The sequence below is a fragment of the Lissotriton helveticus genome, chromosome 10, assembly GCF_964261635.1.
Source record: "Lissotriton helveticus chromosome 10, aLisHel1.1, whole genome shotgun sequence".
In the NCBI taxonomy this organism is placed as follows: Eukaryota; Metazoa; Chordata; class Amphibia; order Caudata; family Salamandridae; genus Lissotriton; species Lissotriton helveticus.
Genome location: NC_136071.1, coordinates 994,341,870 through 994,362,221, shown reverse-complemented (window position 1 = coordinate 994,362,221; position 20,352 = coordinate 994,341,870). Strand labels below are relative to the sequence as shown.

The 20,352-nt window shown below is 42.1% G+C and overlaps 1 protein-coding gene across 1 annotated transcript in view; it reads left to right on the top strand.

The window, feature by feature from the left end:
* ITGB8 (integrin subunit beta 8) overlaps positions 1 to 20,352 on the top strand; it is a 295,047-nt gene that overhangs the window by 169,142 nt on the left and 105,553 nt on the right. Inside the window, 2 exon segments of the mRNA XM_078663672.1 lie at positions 5,364 to 5,610; positions 14,306 to 14,471. Coding sequence (XP_078519798.1) covers positions 5,364 to 5,610; positions 14,306 to 14,471 — 413 coding nt within the window.

The window sequence follows — 20,352 nt, the reverse complement described above, 5'->3', positions numbered from 1 at the left end:
GTGAGCAAGGGACTCACGTCTGAGCATACACTGCCAACTTATGGCGAAAAAAGTGGTGCAAAAGGGGGTGGTGATGGACGGAGCATCTGAACCAATCAAACACTCACACCCAGTCAACAGATATGGGTTAAATCCATCACCGTTCTTTAGCCCACTCTGCCACCCCAGTTTCCAGTCCAGGGAAGGCATGGCTTGGCAGTTTGGGCTGGACTGTTCCCATGAGGCACAGGGCCAGACTGATTTGCATATGGCCATGTCTGAACTGGGGTGGCAGAGGGGGCTAAAGAATGGTGATGGATTAAACCTAGATCAGTTGACTGAGGGTGAGTGCTTGTATTGTCAACGCTCCGTCCATCATTTCCTTTGGTTTTGCTTTGTTCGCCATAAGTAAGCAGGGTATGCTCAGACGTGAGTCCCTTGCTCACTTTGCCACTGGATTCAAGCAAGCCCGGCTGAATACGGCTGCAATGCCAGAAACCGGTCCTGGAAAGCTTGTTTCCAGTCCAGGGAAGGCATGGCTTGGCAGTCCGGGCTGGACTGTTCCCGTGAGGCACAGGGCCAGACTGATTTGCATATGGCCATGTCTGAACTGGGGTGGCAGAGTGGGCTAAAGAATGGTGATTGATTAAACCCAGATCAGTTGACTGGGGGTGAGTGCTTGTATTGTCAACGCTCCGTCCATCATTTCCTTTGGTTTTGCTTTGTTCGCCATAAGTAGGCAGGGTATGCTCAGACGTGAGTCCCTTGCTCACTTTGCCACTGGATTCAAGCAAGCCTGGCTGAAGACAGCTGCAATGCCGGAAACCGGTCCTGGAAAGCTTGTTTCCGGTCCAGGGAAGGCATGGCTTGGCAGTTCGGGCTGGACTGTTCCCATGAGGCACAGGGCCAGACGGATTTGCATATGGCCATGTCTGAACTGGGGTGGCAGAGTGGGCTAAAGAATGGTGATGGATTAAACCCAGATCAGTTGACTGGGGGTGAGTGCTTGTATTGTCAATGCTCCGTCCATCATTTCCTTTGGTTTTGCTTTGTTCGCAATAAGTAGGGAGGGTATGCTCAGACGTGAGTCCCTTGCTCACTTTGCCACTGGATTCAAGCAAGCCTGGCTGAAGACGGCTGCAATGCCAGAAACCGGTCCTGGGAAGCTTGTTTCCGGTCCAGGGAAGGCATGGCTTGGCAGTTCGGGCTGGACTGTTCCCATGAGGCACAGGGCCAGACTGATTTGCATATGGCCATGTCTGAACTGGGGTGGCAGAGTGGGCTAAAGAATGGTGATGGATTAAACCCAGATCAGTTGACTGGGGGTGAGTGCTTGTATTGTCAACGCTCCGTCCATCATTTCCTTTGGTTTTGCTTTGTGCGCCATAAGTAGACAGGGTATGCTCAGACGTGAGTCCCTTGCTCACTTTGCCACTGGATTCAAGCAAGCCCGGCTGACGACGGCTGAAATGCCAGAAACCGGTCCTGGGAAGCTTGTTTCCGGTCCAGGGAAGGCATGGCTTGGCAGTTCGGGCTGAACTGTTCCCATGAGGCACAGGGCCAGACTGATTTGCATATGGCCATGTCTGAACTGGGGTGGCAGAGTGAGCTAAAGAATGGTGATGGATTAAACCCAGATCAGTTGACTGGGGGTGAGTGCTTGTATTGTCAACGCTCCGTCCATCATTTCCTTTGGTTTTGCTTTGTTCGCCATAAGTAGGCAGGGTATGCTCAGACGTGAGTCCCTTGCTCACTTTGCCACTGGATTCAAGCAAGCCCGGCTGAAGACTGCTGCAATGCCAGAAACCCGTCCTTGGACGCTTGTTTCCGGTCCAGGGAAGGCATGGCTTTGCAGTTCTGGCTGGACTGTTCCCATGAGGCACAGGGCCATACTGATTTGCATATGGGCATGTCTGAACTGGGGTGGCAGAGTGGGCTAAAGAATGGTGATGGATTAAACCCAGATCAGTTGATTGGGGGTGAGTGCTTGTATTGTCAACGCTCCGTCCATCATTTCCTTTGGTTTTGCTTTGTTCGCCATAAGTAGGCAGGGTATGCTCAGACGTGAGTCCCTTGCTCAGTTTGCCACTGGATTCAAGCAAGCCAAGCTGAAGACGGCTGCAATACCACAAACCGGTCCTGGGAAGCTTGTTTCAGGTCCAGGGAAGGCATGGCTTGGCAGTTCGGGCTGGACTGTTCCCATGAGGCACAGGGCCAGACTTATTTGCATATGGCCATGTCTGAACTGGGGTGGCAGAGTGGGCTAAAGAATGGTGATGGATTAAACCCAGATCAGTTGACTGGGGGTGAGTGCTTGTATTGTCAACGCTCCGTCCATCATTTCCTTTGGTTTTGTTTGATCGCCATAAGTAGGCAGGGTATGCTCAGACGTGAGTCCCTTGCTCACTTTGCCACTGGGTTCAAGCAAGCCCGGCTGAAGACGGCGGCAATGCCAGAAACCGGTCCTGGAAAGCTTGTTTCCGGTCCAGGGAAGGCATGGCTTGGCAGTTTGGGCTGGACTGTTCCCATGGGGCACAGGGTCAGACTGATTTGCATATGGCCATGTCTGAACTGGGGTGGCAGAGTGGGCTAAAGAATGGTGATGGATTAAACCCAGATCAGTTGACTGGGGGTGAGTGCTTGTATTGTCAACGCTCCGTCCATCATTTCCTTTTGTTTTGCTTTGTTCGCCATTAGTAGGCAGGGTATGCTCAAACGTGAGTCCCTTGCTCACTTTGCCACTGGATTCAAGCAAGCCCGGCTGAAGACGGCTGCAATGCCAGAAACCGGTCCTGGGAAGCTTGTTTCCGTTCCAGGGAAGGCATGGCTTGGCAGTTCGGGCTGGACTGTTCCCATGAGGCACAGGGCCAGACTGATTTGCTTATGGCCATGTCTGAACTGGGGTGGCAGAGTGGGCTAAAGAATGGTGATGGATTAAACCCAGATCAGTTGACTGGGGGTGAGTGCTTGTATTGTCAATGCTCCGTCCATCATTTCCTTTGGTTTTACTTTTAGAAAATAGGCATGTTCTTGTTTAACCATTCTGTGTGCCTCTGCCTGTTTGTGTATTGACTATCTGGTTTTGGGGTGACAGGTGCTGGGGATAGCCACGGGAGGGGTTGAGGTGTGCCTGTCCCTTCCTGAATGACTCAGAGCTGACCTGAATAGACCTTGGCTGCATGTAGAGTAGTAGAAGGAGTTTATCTTCCACCAGAATAGGGCCTGTCTCCCTTACACAACGCTATTTCCACCCCTTGTGGTCAGACTGCACTGGTTTGGACTGGGCTCAGAGACCCTTGCACAAAGAAGAACAAAGACAAAATGGGGTATAAGCAGTGGACCCTAGACCCCTGAACTGTAGATCACTTCTGGACTCAAAAGGGACCTTTGCCAAGGAGAAGAGCTGGGAAGCTGTGAGGAGGAGTACTACCCCTTTGCTCTGTGCAGTGTGGCGTTGGCCTGCAGATGCAGTTAATGCCAAGAAAAGAACAAAGACTGGAACTTTTGCTGAGAACCTGCTTGAAGTAGAATCTCCAGGTGCTTGTGTGTGCTGGCCTCCTGTTATGAAGTCTCAGGGACACAAAGACTAGAGCCCCAGCTCCTCTAAACTCTACTGCTGAGGGTTCTGAAGTGCCAGGAGGTTCCTGTTCCAGTTTTCAGCTTCTGAAAGTTGTTGCTGCTGTTGGGAGCTTTAAGAAGTTGAAAAAAATAAAATCGATGCTTTGTTCTTCTTGTGGCTGTTTTTCCGATGCAGCACTGCCCTGCAGGAAGAATCTCCATGCACTGCTGCCACTCCACTGCTGAGATGATGCAGTGCTTCCTGTGGCTGCAAGAACCACTGCAATGTGGGATTGCAGCTGAAGAAAACGATGCAGCGCTGCTTGTTGTCACCATATCGATTTCCAACACATCCCGGATTCCAACGTATCACAGGTGTAGCAAGTTTTCCCAATGCATCCCTCCCAGACTAGAACTGTCTTGGAATTGATGCATCACTTTACCCTACAGTCTGGATTTGACACATCACTTCTCCTCTGTGCAGCCGAACAGTTGCATCGCCTCCCCAAGGACTCAGGAACTCAAGCATCCCTTTGGTTTTCAATGCTTCCCTTCTCTGTGGTGTGGCTATTTGGCCTTGTGAATTATGGGCGCATCCACATGTACTTTGTGTAAAATAACGCACTCATAGTTTCCTATGTACCAAGTTGCTTGAAACTTTTTAAAAGTCATATTCTTATTACATATATGTTGGATTTTTGTTGTTTTGGTATTGCCGAGTTTAGGTAAAGATACTTTATTTTTCTAAACTGGTGTGTTGTCCATTTGTGGTGTTATCACTATATTCCTGTGCCTTTTGAGTACAGATACTTTACACATTGCCTTTGGGATAAGCTTGCCTGCTCATATCAAGGTACCAAGGGGTTGAGCAGGAGTGATCTAAAGTCTGTATCCCCCTTACCCTGACTAGAAGCAAGAGTCCCTACTTGGACAAAGGTACCTACCTCTGTCAACTAGAGACCACCATTTCTATCATCTATCAAAACCTTTTATAACATTTCTAAGCATACTCCCACATTATATTACCATCTTCAGTTTGTCTGGCTATTTGAAAAAAAGGACAGCCTCTGTAAACTGCTGTTTTTGGTTTTTAATGCTGTTAATGATCAATCCTCCATTTAGCTGTCCTAAATCCGACATGCTTTTTCACAACACTTGGTTAACTAACCTCAATCTTCTTCTCATGCTAAAACCTTGCTGGTGCTTCACTGTTCCATTTTTCGATCTACTAGGGCCGCACTTTCGGAACTGGCTCCTAGGTGAACTACAGTTCTTTCCTGTTCTGCCCACTTTTAAAACAGTGATAAATGCCTGTCTAATCATGCATGTAAGTGTCTACAGATAATTATTACTAACTTAATGTTGCACCCCTATGCACTTCCATTACTCTTTAAAGTAAATTTGTTGATATGTAGATATTCCTATTTATCTAGACTATCAATGGTTACTTTTCTTACTTTTGTCCCTCAATCAAAATCCATCACATAAAAAACTAAAATGTATCTATTACCATACACATTTTATATGACCTTTGTGTTACTGCTTCTGTTGTCTAAATGCTTATCTCTTCATAAATAAATACATTGATTTAATATGTAATTACATTTGTGACAGACTTCAAAAAGAAATATAAGAAAATCATCTTCAATTGTTTATCACTTGTTAAAAAGGAAAATAAACATGTTAACTCATGTGTACCTTAATTCCAGTTTCAACTAAAGCAGTTTGGAAAATGTATTCTACGTTGGTCTTTGTGCTGAAATATTTGATCATTTCATAGCACTATCAATGAACTCTATAACATATATTGTATGTTTGTCAAATAGGCACTGAAGCTAACTTTGTGGTGAAGATTCAGCAACTAGAGACGTATCCTGTGGACCTTTATTATCTGGTAGATGTCTCAGCGTCCATGCATCAAGAGATAGAGAAACTAAATTCCATCGGATTCGATTTGTCCCAAAAAATGATTCCTTTTTCTCATAATTTTCGATTTGGATTTGGATCATTTGTAGACAAACCTGTATCACCATACATCAGTATTCATCCTGACAGAAAAGATAATCAGTGTGGGTATGTATTTCTTTATAAGTTGTTGAAAATTAGTATGTGCACTCTTAAAAGAAGACTTTATCAGAATAGCAGTCGAACTGTTATAGGTGTAAAATTATGCTTATGTTGCATGCATTTAGTTCCATGGTCACCCCTTTAAGTAGTCCAAACAATCCTTCTTTATTCTGCTTTTATTTTGTTATTGGTACCCATAGAGTAGTCATTAGCCATCTGGTGCACAAGTAGCATTAAAACAGGATACCTTTGTGACTTTTTTTTTTGTGATCCAAGAAAGAACGGAGTCATTGTTGTTCATCCTCAGCATACAGCATTTATAATTGATATTATGGTAAACAAGAATGTTTCTCTAGATTTTCACCTTACCTAATTGTTTTGTGGATGGCCTTACTAATATAAATTATGAAAGCAATGAGATAAAAAGCTAACTTTCACCAACATATTTCTTGAGCTGATCTTCCATTTACAACATACCCAACAAAAAAGTGATTATCCATCCTTACTAACATCTGATTACAAAATGAATAGGTATGAAAAGATTTCAGGCCTCATTACGAACTCAGCAATTCATGGGACCGCCGAACCCGTGGTGGCTATCCCTGGTCCACCTGGTGGTCCACCCACTGTATTATGAATACAGTGGTGGGACTGCCACAGGACGTAGCAACTGTAAGGGATCATTGATCCTGCAGTGGTGGCGCAGGGGTCAGAGGATGCTGGCAGTGCGGCACCACTGAGGCTATTATGAGTTTACTCACTGCCACAGTTTTTATAGCTGTGAGGCTGCCATGAAAACTGTGGCAGTGAGGAAACCAGAGGTCTCTACAGGGTGCCCTGTTGCCTCGGGCCATGGGGTGCATGCGTGGAGGCACATATGCGCCATGTGTGCGTCACCCCCTTTCCTGCGCAGCATGGACTTTATAGTCCATACAATGTAGGGACGGGCTTTGGCCTTCCCACTGTGGTGTCTTTTTAATAGGCACCACTGTGGAAATGCCAAAGGACCACCCGCCAGACTATGAGATAGCTCACAATCTGGCGGGGGGGTCGAGTTTGGATATCTTGGAGCAGGGTGCTAGCTTGGCAGCCTGCTCTAAGACCACCAAACTCGTTATCAAGCCCTTAGTTTGGTTCAACCAGTATCTAAATGATCAGAGAGAGGCAGGCCAAAATGGCATAGAAAAAAATAGCATTGATTTTTTACAAATGTGGTACAAGAAACCTAAGCATGAGAAGATATCCCAAAATTCCAACTCTAAAAGAGCACTTCTCGCATTTATAAAAAAAAAACTATCTGGTCATTAAATTACCTACAAATAAAATTAATTATTATTATATGAAGAATTACTCACCTGCTTGCTTAACTTCATACATCCAGGTGAGAAAAGTTGCCAAAGACTTCTCTCTAAATTTCTTGATTTCAGGACAGATATAGCTAGCCTTCTATTGGAACCCACTGATTTGAATTCCACCTTTGACATATTATGTCTACAAAATGGAGCTCTTTCACCACAGTCACCACTCATAATATCATAATACTCTGCCAATCCCAGCCCCCACGGAAAAACAAAGCAACACAATGTGAGCTAATGGCAAATTTAGACAGGAGCTAACCTACACATGTAAATTTACTCTTACACTTTGTAGTAAATTCACTATTTTTAACTATTTACTATTTACAAGTGAAAAGCTACTACACAGTGTAGACCTATATGACTCCTCACTCCGAATTCAGGGGGTTGAGCCTGATTTGCAAATGTAAAGTTATTGCTAATAACTTTTCACATTTTGGCGGAATTTAAGATCTGCATATAGCACAAAACAAAGTTAAAAATAATATTAAAAATATGATTTTTTAGATGGACATTATTGTAAAATAATTTTATATGTATTTAATTTAAATGTATAAGAAAATAAAAAAAACTGCTGCAGCAGTTAAGAAATTTAACAATTTAAGAAAATATAAAGTCTACATAAACTAATTATTTCCTATGGGGTTTTATTTTAAGTCCCAACCTCCATTATGTTCTATGGGAGGGTGTTGGAGTACCAGCGGTTCAGTGGGTTACTTATTTCAGGTTTGAGATGGAGTACATTTACTACTGGTTGAAGTCCTTTATGGTTTCTAATTATTTTAGGAGGATCATTTTTGAATAGCATGTGGTCTTACTCTTTTATGGGTGGATAAATGTCCTTCATTGAACCCCTCCCTGGACCTTCCTAATGCCTCCTTATAGCTGCTCCCAAAACCCCTCCCCATTAGCTCAGGTGATAAATGCAGAATTTCCTCTAAAGAGTGTCAAGAGCCCATTTGCCAGTCCATTAATTTGTATTCTATACAAACGTTCTCTGGATCCCTACAAATTAAAACAGTGCTCCTTAAAGTCACACTCCTAAATGTTGCTATACACCCCATACCTTTTGACCTCCTGAGAGCAAAATTTGCAGGTTTTCATAAGAGCAATAAATCCCTTATGTTGGACAAGTGGGTGTTCTGGCTTACTAGCCCGCATATATTCCTTATTTGCGGTGCTCTGTATTTTCTTGTTATCTTTTACAGACATGGCCTAAATTCTTTGGTGGGGTGTTAGAGTCTGTGGCTATCCACAGACTCTACACACTGTTATGCAGCTAAGGTTAAACAAAGAAAATTGAGATTTTTATACAGTAGTATTCTCTGGAGTAAAAAAAAATAATTGTTTATTAACTTCAAAATAAACCTCTTCTGGTTCGAAAATCAGAACAGTAATGGCTCCGTATTGTCAACAAAATATTCAGATACAGGCATTTGTTTTGTCAATCAGCAGCAATTCATGCTGACATTCAATTCGTCATAAAAAAAGCCTGCCGTCCAGTTTGGCCATGGTTGCCTCCAGCCATCCTTATGCTCTCTTTTTTTAACATTATGTTCTACATTTTTCCTAAATTTGGAGACTGAATAAATTAAATCTATACATTAAGTCAATTTGCCATAGCAATTCGTTCCATACTGTAACATTAGATATCCCTTTTCTTCATGCGTACAGAACAATTCGTTTTCAGCAACATGTATGCTAATTTAATTTCATTTGAATCAATTTATTCTTATTATTTTACGAAATTGCATGAATTTGAGCAGGTGACTAGAGGTCATCTGTGACGTCACTCATTTTTTGGAACCAGGATTTATTTTTCCTCATCAGACTTTGGCCAGTGCAGCATAGAGAAAGTGTAATAAGGAGAAAACAATAGGAAAGCGATAAAGATAGGAAAACAGTGAAAAAGAAGAAAACAGGTATTATGGAGAACTTACAAGCGAGATAAAGAGATAAAAATGCAGGAAATATAGGGTGGCAGAAGTCAGAGGCTTTAAGTGGAATGAAGATTAGGCATTCATGATATTCAGCTACCTCACCAATCAGCAGTGCTGGTGGATAGCTCCTAATAAAATATTTGGGTTCCTGCACTTTTTTATTTATTTATTTTTTAACTAAGCACTGCTTAATCAGACAAATATATGATTTCCTTTACTTGTGTTATTATTCCCGTGAAACCAGAATATGTAATGGAATCAATTGGTTTCCACTTTACGCATTTACTACATTAAGGAGAGTCTGCAGTAATATGCAATGTGTTGAATTCTCTCAAGAATGTATTCCAGAATAGATTCTAAATCAGACACTTGATGATCAAATCTTGTAGATTTCTGTGGTAGTTCTTCTTAATTCACTGTTGCCTTATTCATTCCATGATCACATTTTTAGATCTCGCCTAGCGAATGCAGCGCATGCGCTACTTCACTTGCCGAGACTCTATTGTTGTGGCTTTGGTGAGCGACGGGAGACAAACCATGTGCGCGCACGGACAGGCAATGTGTGCGCGCATGGCATCTCCTCTGCCTCACACGCTCCCACCCTGCACTTGTTATTATCACTATGTGCCCTCTGCCTTTCATTCTTAGTATAACAAGTGCTGAAGTGTTGAGTGCCAGAATTTGTTACCTGCTTCAAACAACCGCTTCAGCAGTGAACATGTGCCTTACCGAACGCTAATTAATGTTTTACTTCCCAATCTTGCTGAGGCATCAGTGTTCCTGAGCTCAGTTTCATTAAACAAGTGAAGGTATTTAACCTTTTGTTTCTCTTTTTTGGCACAGTTCCCCAAATATGCATATTTTCCTGCCGAACCAGTGGAGGTTCTGAACAATTTCATTCTTAGAACCCGTTTACATTATTGGAATCATTCTGCGAATCTCTCATCTGCACAACATACACAGCAACCCCTCCTTGTTCTCTCTTTCAGTCCGGACTGCAGAATTGCTGTTTGAATACCTTTTACTTTCCGACCATGCATGAACATCCTTCCCCTCGAGCCTTGTTCAGAGTGGCTGTAGACCACAAGCACAATTTGCAATCTGTTGAACATTTATTTTCATTTGGATATTCTACAATTTGGCTGCAGTACCTCATCTCCGAATTTCTACCAGCATTCCTTTCAGTGCTGACATTGCCACACATCCTGCGCAGCCCTAGTAAGCTGTACAAACTGTTTATATCCGCGCGCTTCAGCAGCGATCACCACAGCATTCCACATGGTCAGCTCATTAACGCAGTCTGAGATCCCCTCTTGATTACCGTTCACCTCCTGACATGGTGCTACTGCAGACATAAAAGATGCTGGTTATTGACGGAGCCACTGGGAGTCATTTCACAGGGCAGCCTGCAATTTCCGGCACTCGGGTGGATATATAGTCGGAAGAAGCCACAAGGAAACGCTGTAAACAATCTTCAGAGGATTGCTCTTGGAAACATCGGGTTTTACTTAAGTCCTCAGGCTTAACATCCCGAAAGTCCTGGCGGTGCTGCTAGGTAGCACACAGACATTGGGGTTGTAGCAGGGCCCATCTAGGAATCACTTTGTATTTATGTGCGGCTGGTGATCCCCTACCCCAGTCACACACATCCACACATAATCGAGAACAAAGATAATGCTCCTGAAAATGTGCAGAGGGTCGGATAAATTTCCCGATCAGGGTAGATTCTCAAAACTAGTCACACTAAATGCAACTTGCATTGGTAAAGCCCATTGTTCTGGCTTTCATGTGCCAACATACGTAGGCACATGTATTCACAAATGTAGTTTACATTTGTTGCATGCCCAAGTACTGTTTATCTAATTAAAGCCGGCCCTACTGGCTTAACTACTGCTAGTTAAAATTACAAACACTTAAAATATGAGATAAATCCTCTGTCAGATTTATTTACTCTGATACTATTTTCTCCAGATGTTGCTTGAAGGAAATATAGTTTCATGATTCCTTGTTAAGGCTGTTTTTTTCATTACTTTATCAGTGACTCAAATTGAGCCTTTGGTAATAATGGAAGGTGATGTGGTGTATGAAGTGAGCTGTCTTCTGCATGCTAGGAGATCTATTTTCTGACCAAACGGTGGTTTTTGGTAAAGCAATGGTGCACTTAGGGAAATACACAGTCCAATGTTTTCATAGGCGCAATATCACTGAATAGCGGTACCTAAGGGTGAAGGGAACCACCTCTCTCTCAATGTGTGGCCTAAGCCCACCCCAACAATACTAGTAATTTCCACAGCACACGCTTTTCAAACTCCCCTTGGGATGAATTTTACACAAAAATCTGTGTCCATTTCTTGAATTTTTCTTCTATGTAGCTTTTCATTGAACCCAGTCGACACGTGTTTCGTCGCATCTTTTACGACTTCTTCAGGCTAATGACTTGGTAAAAGTGCTATTAATCCGGTGATAATTCCAACCCGGAAGGGTATATATTCTTCTTCTACAGTCCGTACCTCAATTTGAAGTATTCAGGTCATGTAGGTAAATCCTCATTATGGGCGATCAGAAAATATCTTCTTTTAAGTACTTTATCAATATTTGGTCATATCTGTATCCTCCCTGTGATTCAATTTCTCTCTTGTTGTCTTTCAAATCTCTGGTCCTATCCCCTGTAACAGAATTCCTCTGAAGTAGTGAGTACGCCAAACTCCATGATGATCCAGGAGATCTATTCTGTTCATTTGAAGTAGTGTAGGTCTGTTGAAACATCTTGACACTTAAGCTTGACACACTGGTTCCTGTTTCAGTATGAAAGACCAGTCCTTTACTTTGTTCCTGGGGTTGAATGTCAGATTGCAACTTTTGACAGAATCAATAATTACTATATGTGCCCTGGACTGAATAGTACATCATCAATACAAAACTAACAGTTACACCTTAAGACCTGAGTTAGTGCTATAAAGCTCATCAATGACAGCCTCAAAAACAGGCCGGTATATTTTAAGAATGCATTTTTGGACCACAAAGAAGGGAAAAAACTGAGACAATTTGCCTGCCTTTTGATGGAAACCTATTCTTTTAGGACACCTTGTATCCATTTGAGAGTTAAAACACAAAGAAGAAACCCTGCTGTTCTTCCCAAAGAGATACCAAGAATTAATAATAGCATGGTGAAACAAAAACAATGACTGAATTCATCATCTACCTCTCTCATTCCTAAAAGATGTGTTAGCTTCAAATTTGCAGCATTATTCCAGCTGAATCTTCGTTTCAAAGTATGACTAGAAATGACAGGCTCCATTGAAAACTAATCTGAAAAGTCAAGCCTTTCCCTCCAAAACAAGACCTTAGTTGGTGGTCCAACACTTACTCACATTGTGTATTGATGATGGAAATGTGCTACTGACAGGCCTTCATAAGGCCAGCCCAGGGACCAGACTTAGGTCTTGGTGGATGGGATATAACAGAATGTATATTTTGGTGGACGGGATATCCTTCAACGTTATGACCAATTAACCCATCCGCCAAGATCTAAATCAAGCCTTGGACCCTATCAAAACTTCCTTGCATGTTCCTGCCTGTGTGATCGCAAACACAAACTCATGTGAGTACATCATACCCATTTTTGCAACTATTAATTAGCTACCTTAGGGACTTAGCTAATCAAATAAGACTGCATATTTCACCAACAAGTTGTTCTATTTCAACATGCCCAAAAATGTATATTGAAAATGTCAAATGGACTATACTGAGTGCTGTGTGACCAAGGGTTGCTCATGTGTGACATAACAAGATTTAGAAAACCCCCCAGCATACAAATGCTTCTCTGCTCATTGACTTGAATTGCTTTCCAATACTCATCTGACAGCCCACTTTAATCCCCTGTTATAGAGGGACATAAAACATAATATTCTCGGTAACCTTAGATTAACTGGAATGAACCATTGGATCTGGGCAATGTTAGCTGTTTTGTGCAAAGTTTCAATATCTCCCTCATTTGTGCCATGATTTTGTAATCCTTAATGACAATTTATGTTGCATTTTTATACACCCTCCATGTGCTGTTGCCCCCCACCGTATAGTGGTCACTAATCCTTTGCACATGGACTTTTATTAATTTGATTATTTAACCTGTCTACAGCACAGTTGTACCAAGCGTTATTTGCATGCTTTACAAATAACCAGTTACTGACATAATCCAAAATCTAATATGAGAAAGTGAGGTGAACAAAATGGAAGAACTAAATTTCGTCGAGATTTCCAACTGTGTTTCTCCAAACTCTCCTCTGACCACTCATGAATCAAAACTGAAACACACTGCTTTATTGGCCAAGATTGTTTCATACCAAGGAGGATTGGCCTCCCTAAGTTTATAACTCTACTCAGGAGCGTCTTTTGAAAAACGGCTGTAAAAACAGATCATCAGAAAGGCTTGTGTGTAAGGACATCTCCCAGTAGGGGAATACCTAGGGAAGAAACCAGGTAACTGTTCAGCCATAGGATCTCAACTGTAAGACTAGAATTGAGGCTACCAGGATAAGAAGGTTCCGTAAACCGCAGAAACATTGTATCCTTACCAAAGTCATGATTGAATCCATATTGAGTAAATATGTTTATTTTCTTTAATATTATACTTGACATGGGATTAATATAACTAACCATTTCCAAACCGTGCCTCTTTTAATCTAGGCATAGGTTTAACAATGTACAGACTGGCTGCAGCCTCCTTGGACGTAGCACATAGTCCATTTTACACCTCTCTTAATATTTGTTGGCATAGTTAATGGTTATGCAACATAGTGATGCTAGCTAGCTCATAGAGTGTTATATTTAGCATTTCATTTCCAGAACTGGGGTCAGTTTCCACTGTAAATGTCTAGGGCTGGTCTGGAATGTTACTTTGTTGTTCCACTGCCCATTTCACAGATGTGCTCCAAATGTGAGTAGTGAAATGCTTTCTGCAGTCTCACATTTGGAATTTGATTGTTAAGCAGCTTGTGCTGAATTCTTAAGAGACATATAAACATATTAAATATGTAAAGCAAATAACCAGAAAGAATTTCATGTGTTAGTGAAAGTTACTTGTGGTTAGGGACTGTGTGGCAGGTTCAAACTGCTAAAACTTAAAAAGCCAGTTATGTGGAGTAAAAAGAATATGCCAGGAAACACTGGGAAAAGGTTCATATCTCACTACTTGTATATAATCTGTCATCTTCACTTTATGTCCACTTTATACATTAAGAAGCATGGCCATCATATTTTCACTTTTCATGTTCAAAGAAAACAATGCCATTTTAGAGATTAACGTGTAGTAACTGAAGTAAATTTACAGGATGTTATTTGTTGTACAACTTTGCATAATTACCTTAGAAGAAAGTTATGCAGAGATATTTTTCTTATTTTGTGCAGCGACTATTGGCGTGATTGTATGCGTCCTCATGGTTTCATTCATGTGCTTCCTTTGACTGACAATGTTGCAGACTTCAAAAGCGCAGTCGGCAAGCAAAAGCTTTCGGCAAACATTGATGCACCTGAAGGGACATTTGATGCAATGCTGCAGGCAGCAGTGTGTCAGGTAAGAAGGTTTGGTGACATCCCATTCAAAAACACCTCTGTTGTCAAGACCTTAAAAGTGATACTCGTTATCCAGGTTCTTGTAACTTTGCTGCCTGTTTATTTGCCATTACTTACTGTTTTCTCCTTCCTCTATGTTCCTTTTCATGTTTTGTACATTTTCGGGGCAGAGACTGCTTTCTAGAACAAGATATCAGAAGTGTTAGGATAGGACATCATGTCTGTTGTGAAATCTTTAAGATTGTCCATGGCGATTCCAGTGTCTTCTAAGGGTTCCAGCAACGGCCCTACACATAGCAGTCTGACATGCAGGAGGATATTATAGGAGTGTATCAATAAAATAAAGTTCTGATCGCAAATCTATGGGTTAACAATTTCGAGAAACTATTCACTGCTGGAGAGGGTGGTTTCGAGTTGAATATTGATACTATTTATAACAGGCAACTTCTCGCATATCCTTGAAAGCCGTTAGATTATTTTTTCACCATGAAGTTCTTTGTCTTGAAGCATCACACGGATCTGATTTAGGTGAAAAACCTTCCTTAATGCAGAAAGGAATGGTGAAGCTCCCCCAAACTCTAGGCCAAATCAAACAAATACAACCATTTATTCTGTAGTCATCCAAGTGGTGTCATGCATATAAAAAGGAACAGTAATGTGTTCCAAATCTAGGCATTATGCTTAATAGAAAGCCTTGTTTAGATGTAATATGGCATTTATTTTTTGCAATTTCTGAATTTTTGTTGTTGTTGTGGTGTCTATAGACGGTTTGGTGTACTTAGTTCCTTAAACCGTTTCTACACTGAATACCACATCTATGAAAGTCCTTAAGTAATTGCTGTTATATTGGTTTGGATATCATGACTAAAAATAACAGCCTGCGATACCAATTACTATGATCCAGGGGTGTGGCACGGACAGTATGTAGATTGGTGAGGAGAGAGACAATGCTATATTTTTCTGTTATGCTTTATGTATGGGCATACCGTAATTGGATTTTTCATCCTATTAAGGTCCACTTTATTGAGGTAGCTAAGCAAAAGTTCATACATTTATAACATTTCCCTTTTTGGATTTTATTTAAAATACACATTCATGGATAACCTGTGTCACCTGCCTATTGAAATTAAAGTCTAGTTGACACCTTTTAACTTATTGTAGTGTTGTATAACGTGTATACTCCCAATGTGAAGAGCTGGGGCCCTAGAGTGTAGGAGTGCAGCGATGTGGTTTCTAAAAGACCAAGTGAATTATAACAGGGAAAGAGGGAGGATCAAGGAAGCTAATTTTAATGATCTTGTCTCCCACCCTGAGTAATGACGACTGTCTATAATAATGTTATAGGCAGTTGCGCTATAGTTTATGCGGTCAACATATTTCTTGCCCTAGTTGTCCAGAGAAGGATCAGGCGGCAATTCTTCAGGACCTAATTGAAAAGTTAGAATCTACACTGAATGACTGGTAATGGGGTGTAGTAACCTAGGTATTACCAGTTTAGTTGCACCACTGGCGTATGGTGTCCGTAGGTGCAGTAGCCAATCTAGAATGAGAAACAAATATAAAAATAACACAGTCATTTACATCATGACTTTCCTTTAAGGATCGCGTTTCCCAAAGCATGTCAGCAACACTTATTTGCGTTACCATCGCATATATTTCGTAAGCATCATATGGGATTGGAACATTGCATATGCAATAGTGCAATAGTACAATATATGTGTAGCAAGTGCCATGCACGTGAAACCATTAAAAAGTACTAAGGCAGCAGTACAGTACAACACCTAGTCACAGTAGAGTGAGATGTCTGGACTCACCTAAAAACTAATCAAGACTGGCCCCATCGGATTATGGGTTAGCAGAGAAAACAGCCCTCACACCACTAGTGGGGACCACTTAACATGTGTAGATATCCTTATCTGCCTTGTGGAGGTCTCATATTTTATTTTCAAGAAACAAACTCCCAAAGTGGAACTTTGTGGATTGAAAAACAACTGGAACCAAACATGCAGTGAGCATTTTCTCTGTGCATTGGAGCCATTAATCGTTTTCCCTAACCCCAGACTGGAATGCCCCTCTTGACAGTCCCAGGTAAGAAAATGAGTGAAGATCACTCTGCAGTAAATATGGTGGGGTGACCATGAGCTTGACCTGCAGACAGGTTCCAATAAAACCATCAGGTCAAAGGTTAATGCTGGTTGAGCTAGTGTAAGTCTACCTCCATAAATAGAGTGCTTCCCCTGACTCTAATAGAGTGGGGGAACTGCAAGTTTGACGGTCAAGAGCACTGTCAACTTATACCAACGCCCCGCTCTGACACACTTTAAATGAGGCCCTTAGTTATTGCATTACTCACCTGCATACTGTAATAAGTTTCAATTTTCTGTAAGATCTCATTCTATGAAAATGTCCAGAGAGTTGCAACTTTTTGAGGACTAGTTCCTGTTACCTTTAAATTTACTAGACTGGCACACATCTAAGAAGAGGAACTTGGAGGTAAAAAAGATCAGCCTTTTTCAACATTTCTATTCATTTTAACATATGTAATAGGTTCCATTTATCAGGTTCATTATGGTTCACCAGTAGTGATTAGTATCAGACCAGGATACATTCAAGAGAACCCTCTCACATATCCCTCCTTAGGACATCCACTATACACCGTTTCATTTGTATCAAATGTTTGAGTACTTTCAGCAAAAATGCACTCTTGGTCATTTATAGAGCCATCAGCACCATTGTGTGGCTGACTTTCAGTGCCATCCATTTCATTGCAGTCCTAGGGCCTGATTTAGATCTTTGCGGATGGATTACTCCGTCACAACTTTGACGGATATCCCATCCGCCACAAGATACAAATCCTATTGGATAAAATGGGATTTATATTTCGGTAGACGGGATATCCATCACCGTTTTGACAGAGTAAACGGTCTGCCAAGATCTAAATCAAGCCCCTAGTTTTGGACATTAGCTAGCCACCCCCTAAGTATAGTAGCCTTGTTTTAAGTTTCATGTAGACAAGATTATCCACTTGGCCAAAAACAGGGCCACGTCTAAGAAACAATTACATATGTTTGTGGACTTAAGATTAACGAACAAGGTTCAGTTTTGTTCCTATGTGTTCTCCTATTAATTCCATCCAGTAAGATAGTCACATGCCCCTGGAATAATTGCACAGTGCGACAAGTCAAAGCTTCTGAGTAAAGTCAGTGTGTATCCAATGACATCTAGGGCACCTGTTTCCCATCTCACCATATGTCGCCTGGAAACTTACTGAGTCCATTAAGATCAGTTTAACCCGTTGGCTGAGTCGAATGTTCAGCTCCAGTGCTGAACGTTCGAAAAACGGGTGGGGCAGCGTCAGCCAATGGACGTGCGCAGCACTACCAAGGTAGTGCACGTGACGACCGTTGGCCAACAGCAGCAGCCAACGGGTTAAATAACTGCATCGAATCTAAAGTTATGTAATTTAAGTTTTCATTAAACTTTGAAACACTCTCTCACCCCATCTACAATCATTTTCTCTCTATTTCATCCAAACAATTGCTTGTTGCTGTGCGAGTTTATATCATGCATCTCTGGTAAGGTCAAGTAAAATTGATTAATAGTTTTGATTCAACATTCCAAATTTCGTAGGATATGTAAAACACGGAGAGGTTGAAATTCCATGTTTACAGGATTCCAAGCTGACTGGTCCTTGCTTACAATAGGGCATAATGGGTCGCTGAAAGCTTCCATTACACTTTGGAATGTACATAGTTCATCTGATTCAAAAGGTTCTACTGTATGAGTAAACCACATGTTATAACATAGCACAATATTCATAGTGTCTAATTTTTGCAAATGCAGGGAGCTCTGAGTAGAAAATCAGGGTAGCGTTTGGAGCTGTTGTCCAGGTATCCCTCAGTACTCTACTGAAAATGTTATTAGCGAGCACTATAAACCTAGGAGGCTGTTTGTCAGCTGCCTCTACCTATTTCAGCCACACACATGTTGGAACAGTGGAAGGTTTGAACTGTTTTCATCCAGTGTCAAGAGCCAGTTTGCTCCCTTCATCATTGCAGCTGAGGTTGAGAGTCAGAGCATTTAAGTCTTTGTAAAGGAGCATTTAGAAACAAATGAAAAACTGGTATAATTTTGAAACAATACAGAAAGGAGTGAAATATTAACATTTTAGTTAACATAAATCTGACCATCATTGAAAGAGGGCACTAAAGCCAAAATACCAAAGAGCCTATAAAGACTTCCCCAATACTGTTCAGGTTTACGCATCATTCTGCATGTCATCCAAGTATATTTTGGAACTCCAGATTTGTTTTGCCCAGACTGAAGTGAATGAACTATCGGTTCAGCAACCATAGGGAAATGCACAGGTAAGAAACATTCTTTGTTCAAGTTTACTTCATGATAAACTCCCCACACTTCCTTCTTCTTGGCAACTTCATCGTCCACTTGGAAGACCCCTCTGACCACTTCTCCACCGACCTCCTCGAGAGTCTACACAACATAGGACTGCTAAGCTTGTCACAGACCCTACTCACAATGCAGGACACACCTTAGATGTAATCTTCCCCTCCGGCAATTGCATCAGCTACCGCTCCACCTCTCCACTCACATGGACAGACAAGTACATTATCCATCTCAATATCTCTATGACACAACCTGAAACTCCTACCAACACCAACCAACCCATCCGGAACTGGAGAAGAATAATGGAAACTGATTGGAGTTACAATCCTAAAGAAAGCCAACCCAACACCACCAATGAACTAGCTACAGACATCGCCAACCTAAACCAATGGATCAACTGCTCCAATGTCCTTGCACCCATCAAAACCCACAAACATTGCAGAACCAATAGCCAGGCCTCTTGGTACACAAAAGAACTCCTGCACTCCAATAGACTTTGCAGCTGCTGGAGAGGAAGTAGAGAACCAACCATGACGCTGAGGTGAGATCAATCTACAAAGCCTCCCTCAGACACTGCTACCACCGGCTGAAAATTACGAAGAAAAGAGCTCTCACAGATAGTATTGCAGCCAGTTCCAACAGCAGCAGAAAGATTTATGCCACCATCTAAGAATTCACCACCCCAGACACCTCAACCAAATCCATCACACCTTCCGAGGAACTGTGCAACGGTCTTTCAAGTTACTTCAACAACAAAATTGAGAAGATCGACAGCAACTTTGAAAGCAACCAAATCAAGAGGACATTAGCAAACTGCAGATCTACCACTAAACAACTGGAGAACACTCACTAAGGAAGACATCACCTCAATCATATCAACCATCCACTCCGGGGCCCCCACAGACCCTTGTCCACATCATATTTACAACCTAGGAGGACCTGTGATCATTAAATTCATCACCCGCATTAAAAGAGAAAGACAGCGCAGGTTAATTTAGATTGTGTATATTTGGGAAACAGCCTGAACAATGCATGGAGAGCCACGTGTGCCATTTCAAAGCAAGTGCAACCATGCTTGCCTTAACCACGCACATACCTTACCCAGGCATATGTGTGGTTAAGGCAGCGCGTAGTCTACATGCCGAGGAGGGCTGGCCCAGGAACAGGAAGGATCAGGAGAGGACATGGACTGGTAAGTGGGGCCCTGGGGCCGGGTTTTGGGGGCTGTGGGGTACTTTTTAACATTTGGAGGTATTTTTTAGGGCTCAAGGTTTTGGGGTTGTTCTCAGGGCTGGGGTGGGGTTGTTTTAGGGCTGGGGGTCGGGGTTGCTTGTAGTGCTCGGGGGTAGTCCGGGTAGTTTTGGGGCCAAGGGATAGGGTTGTTTTTAGTGCTCAGGGGGAGGTCGGGATAGGGCTTGGGGGTCAGGGTAGTTTGTAGTGCTGAGGGGCAGGTCGGGGTAGTTTTTAGGGCTTGCGGG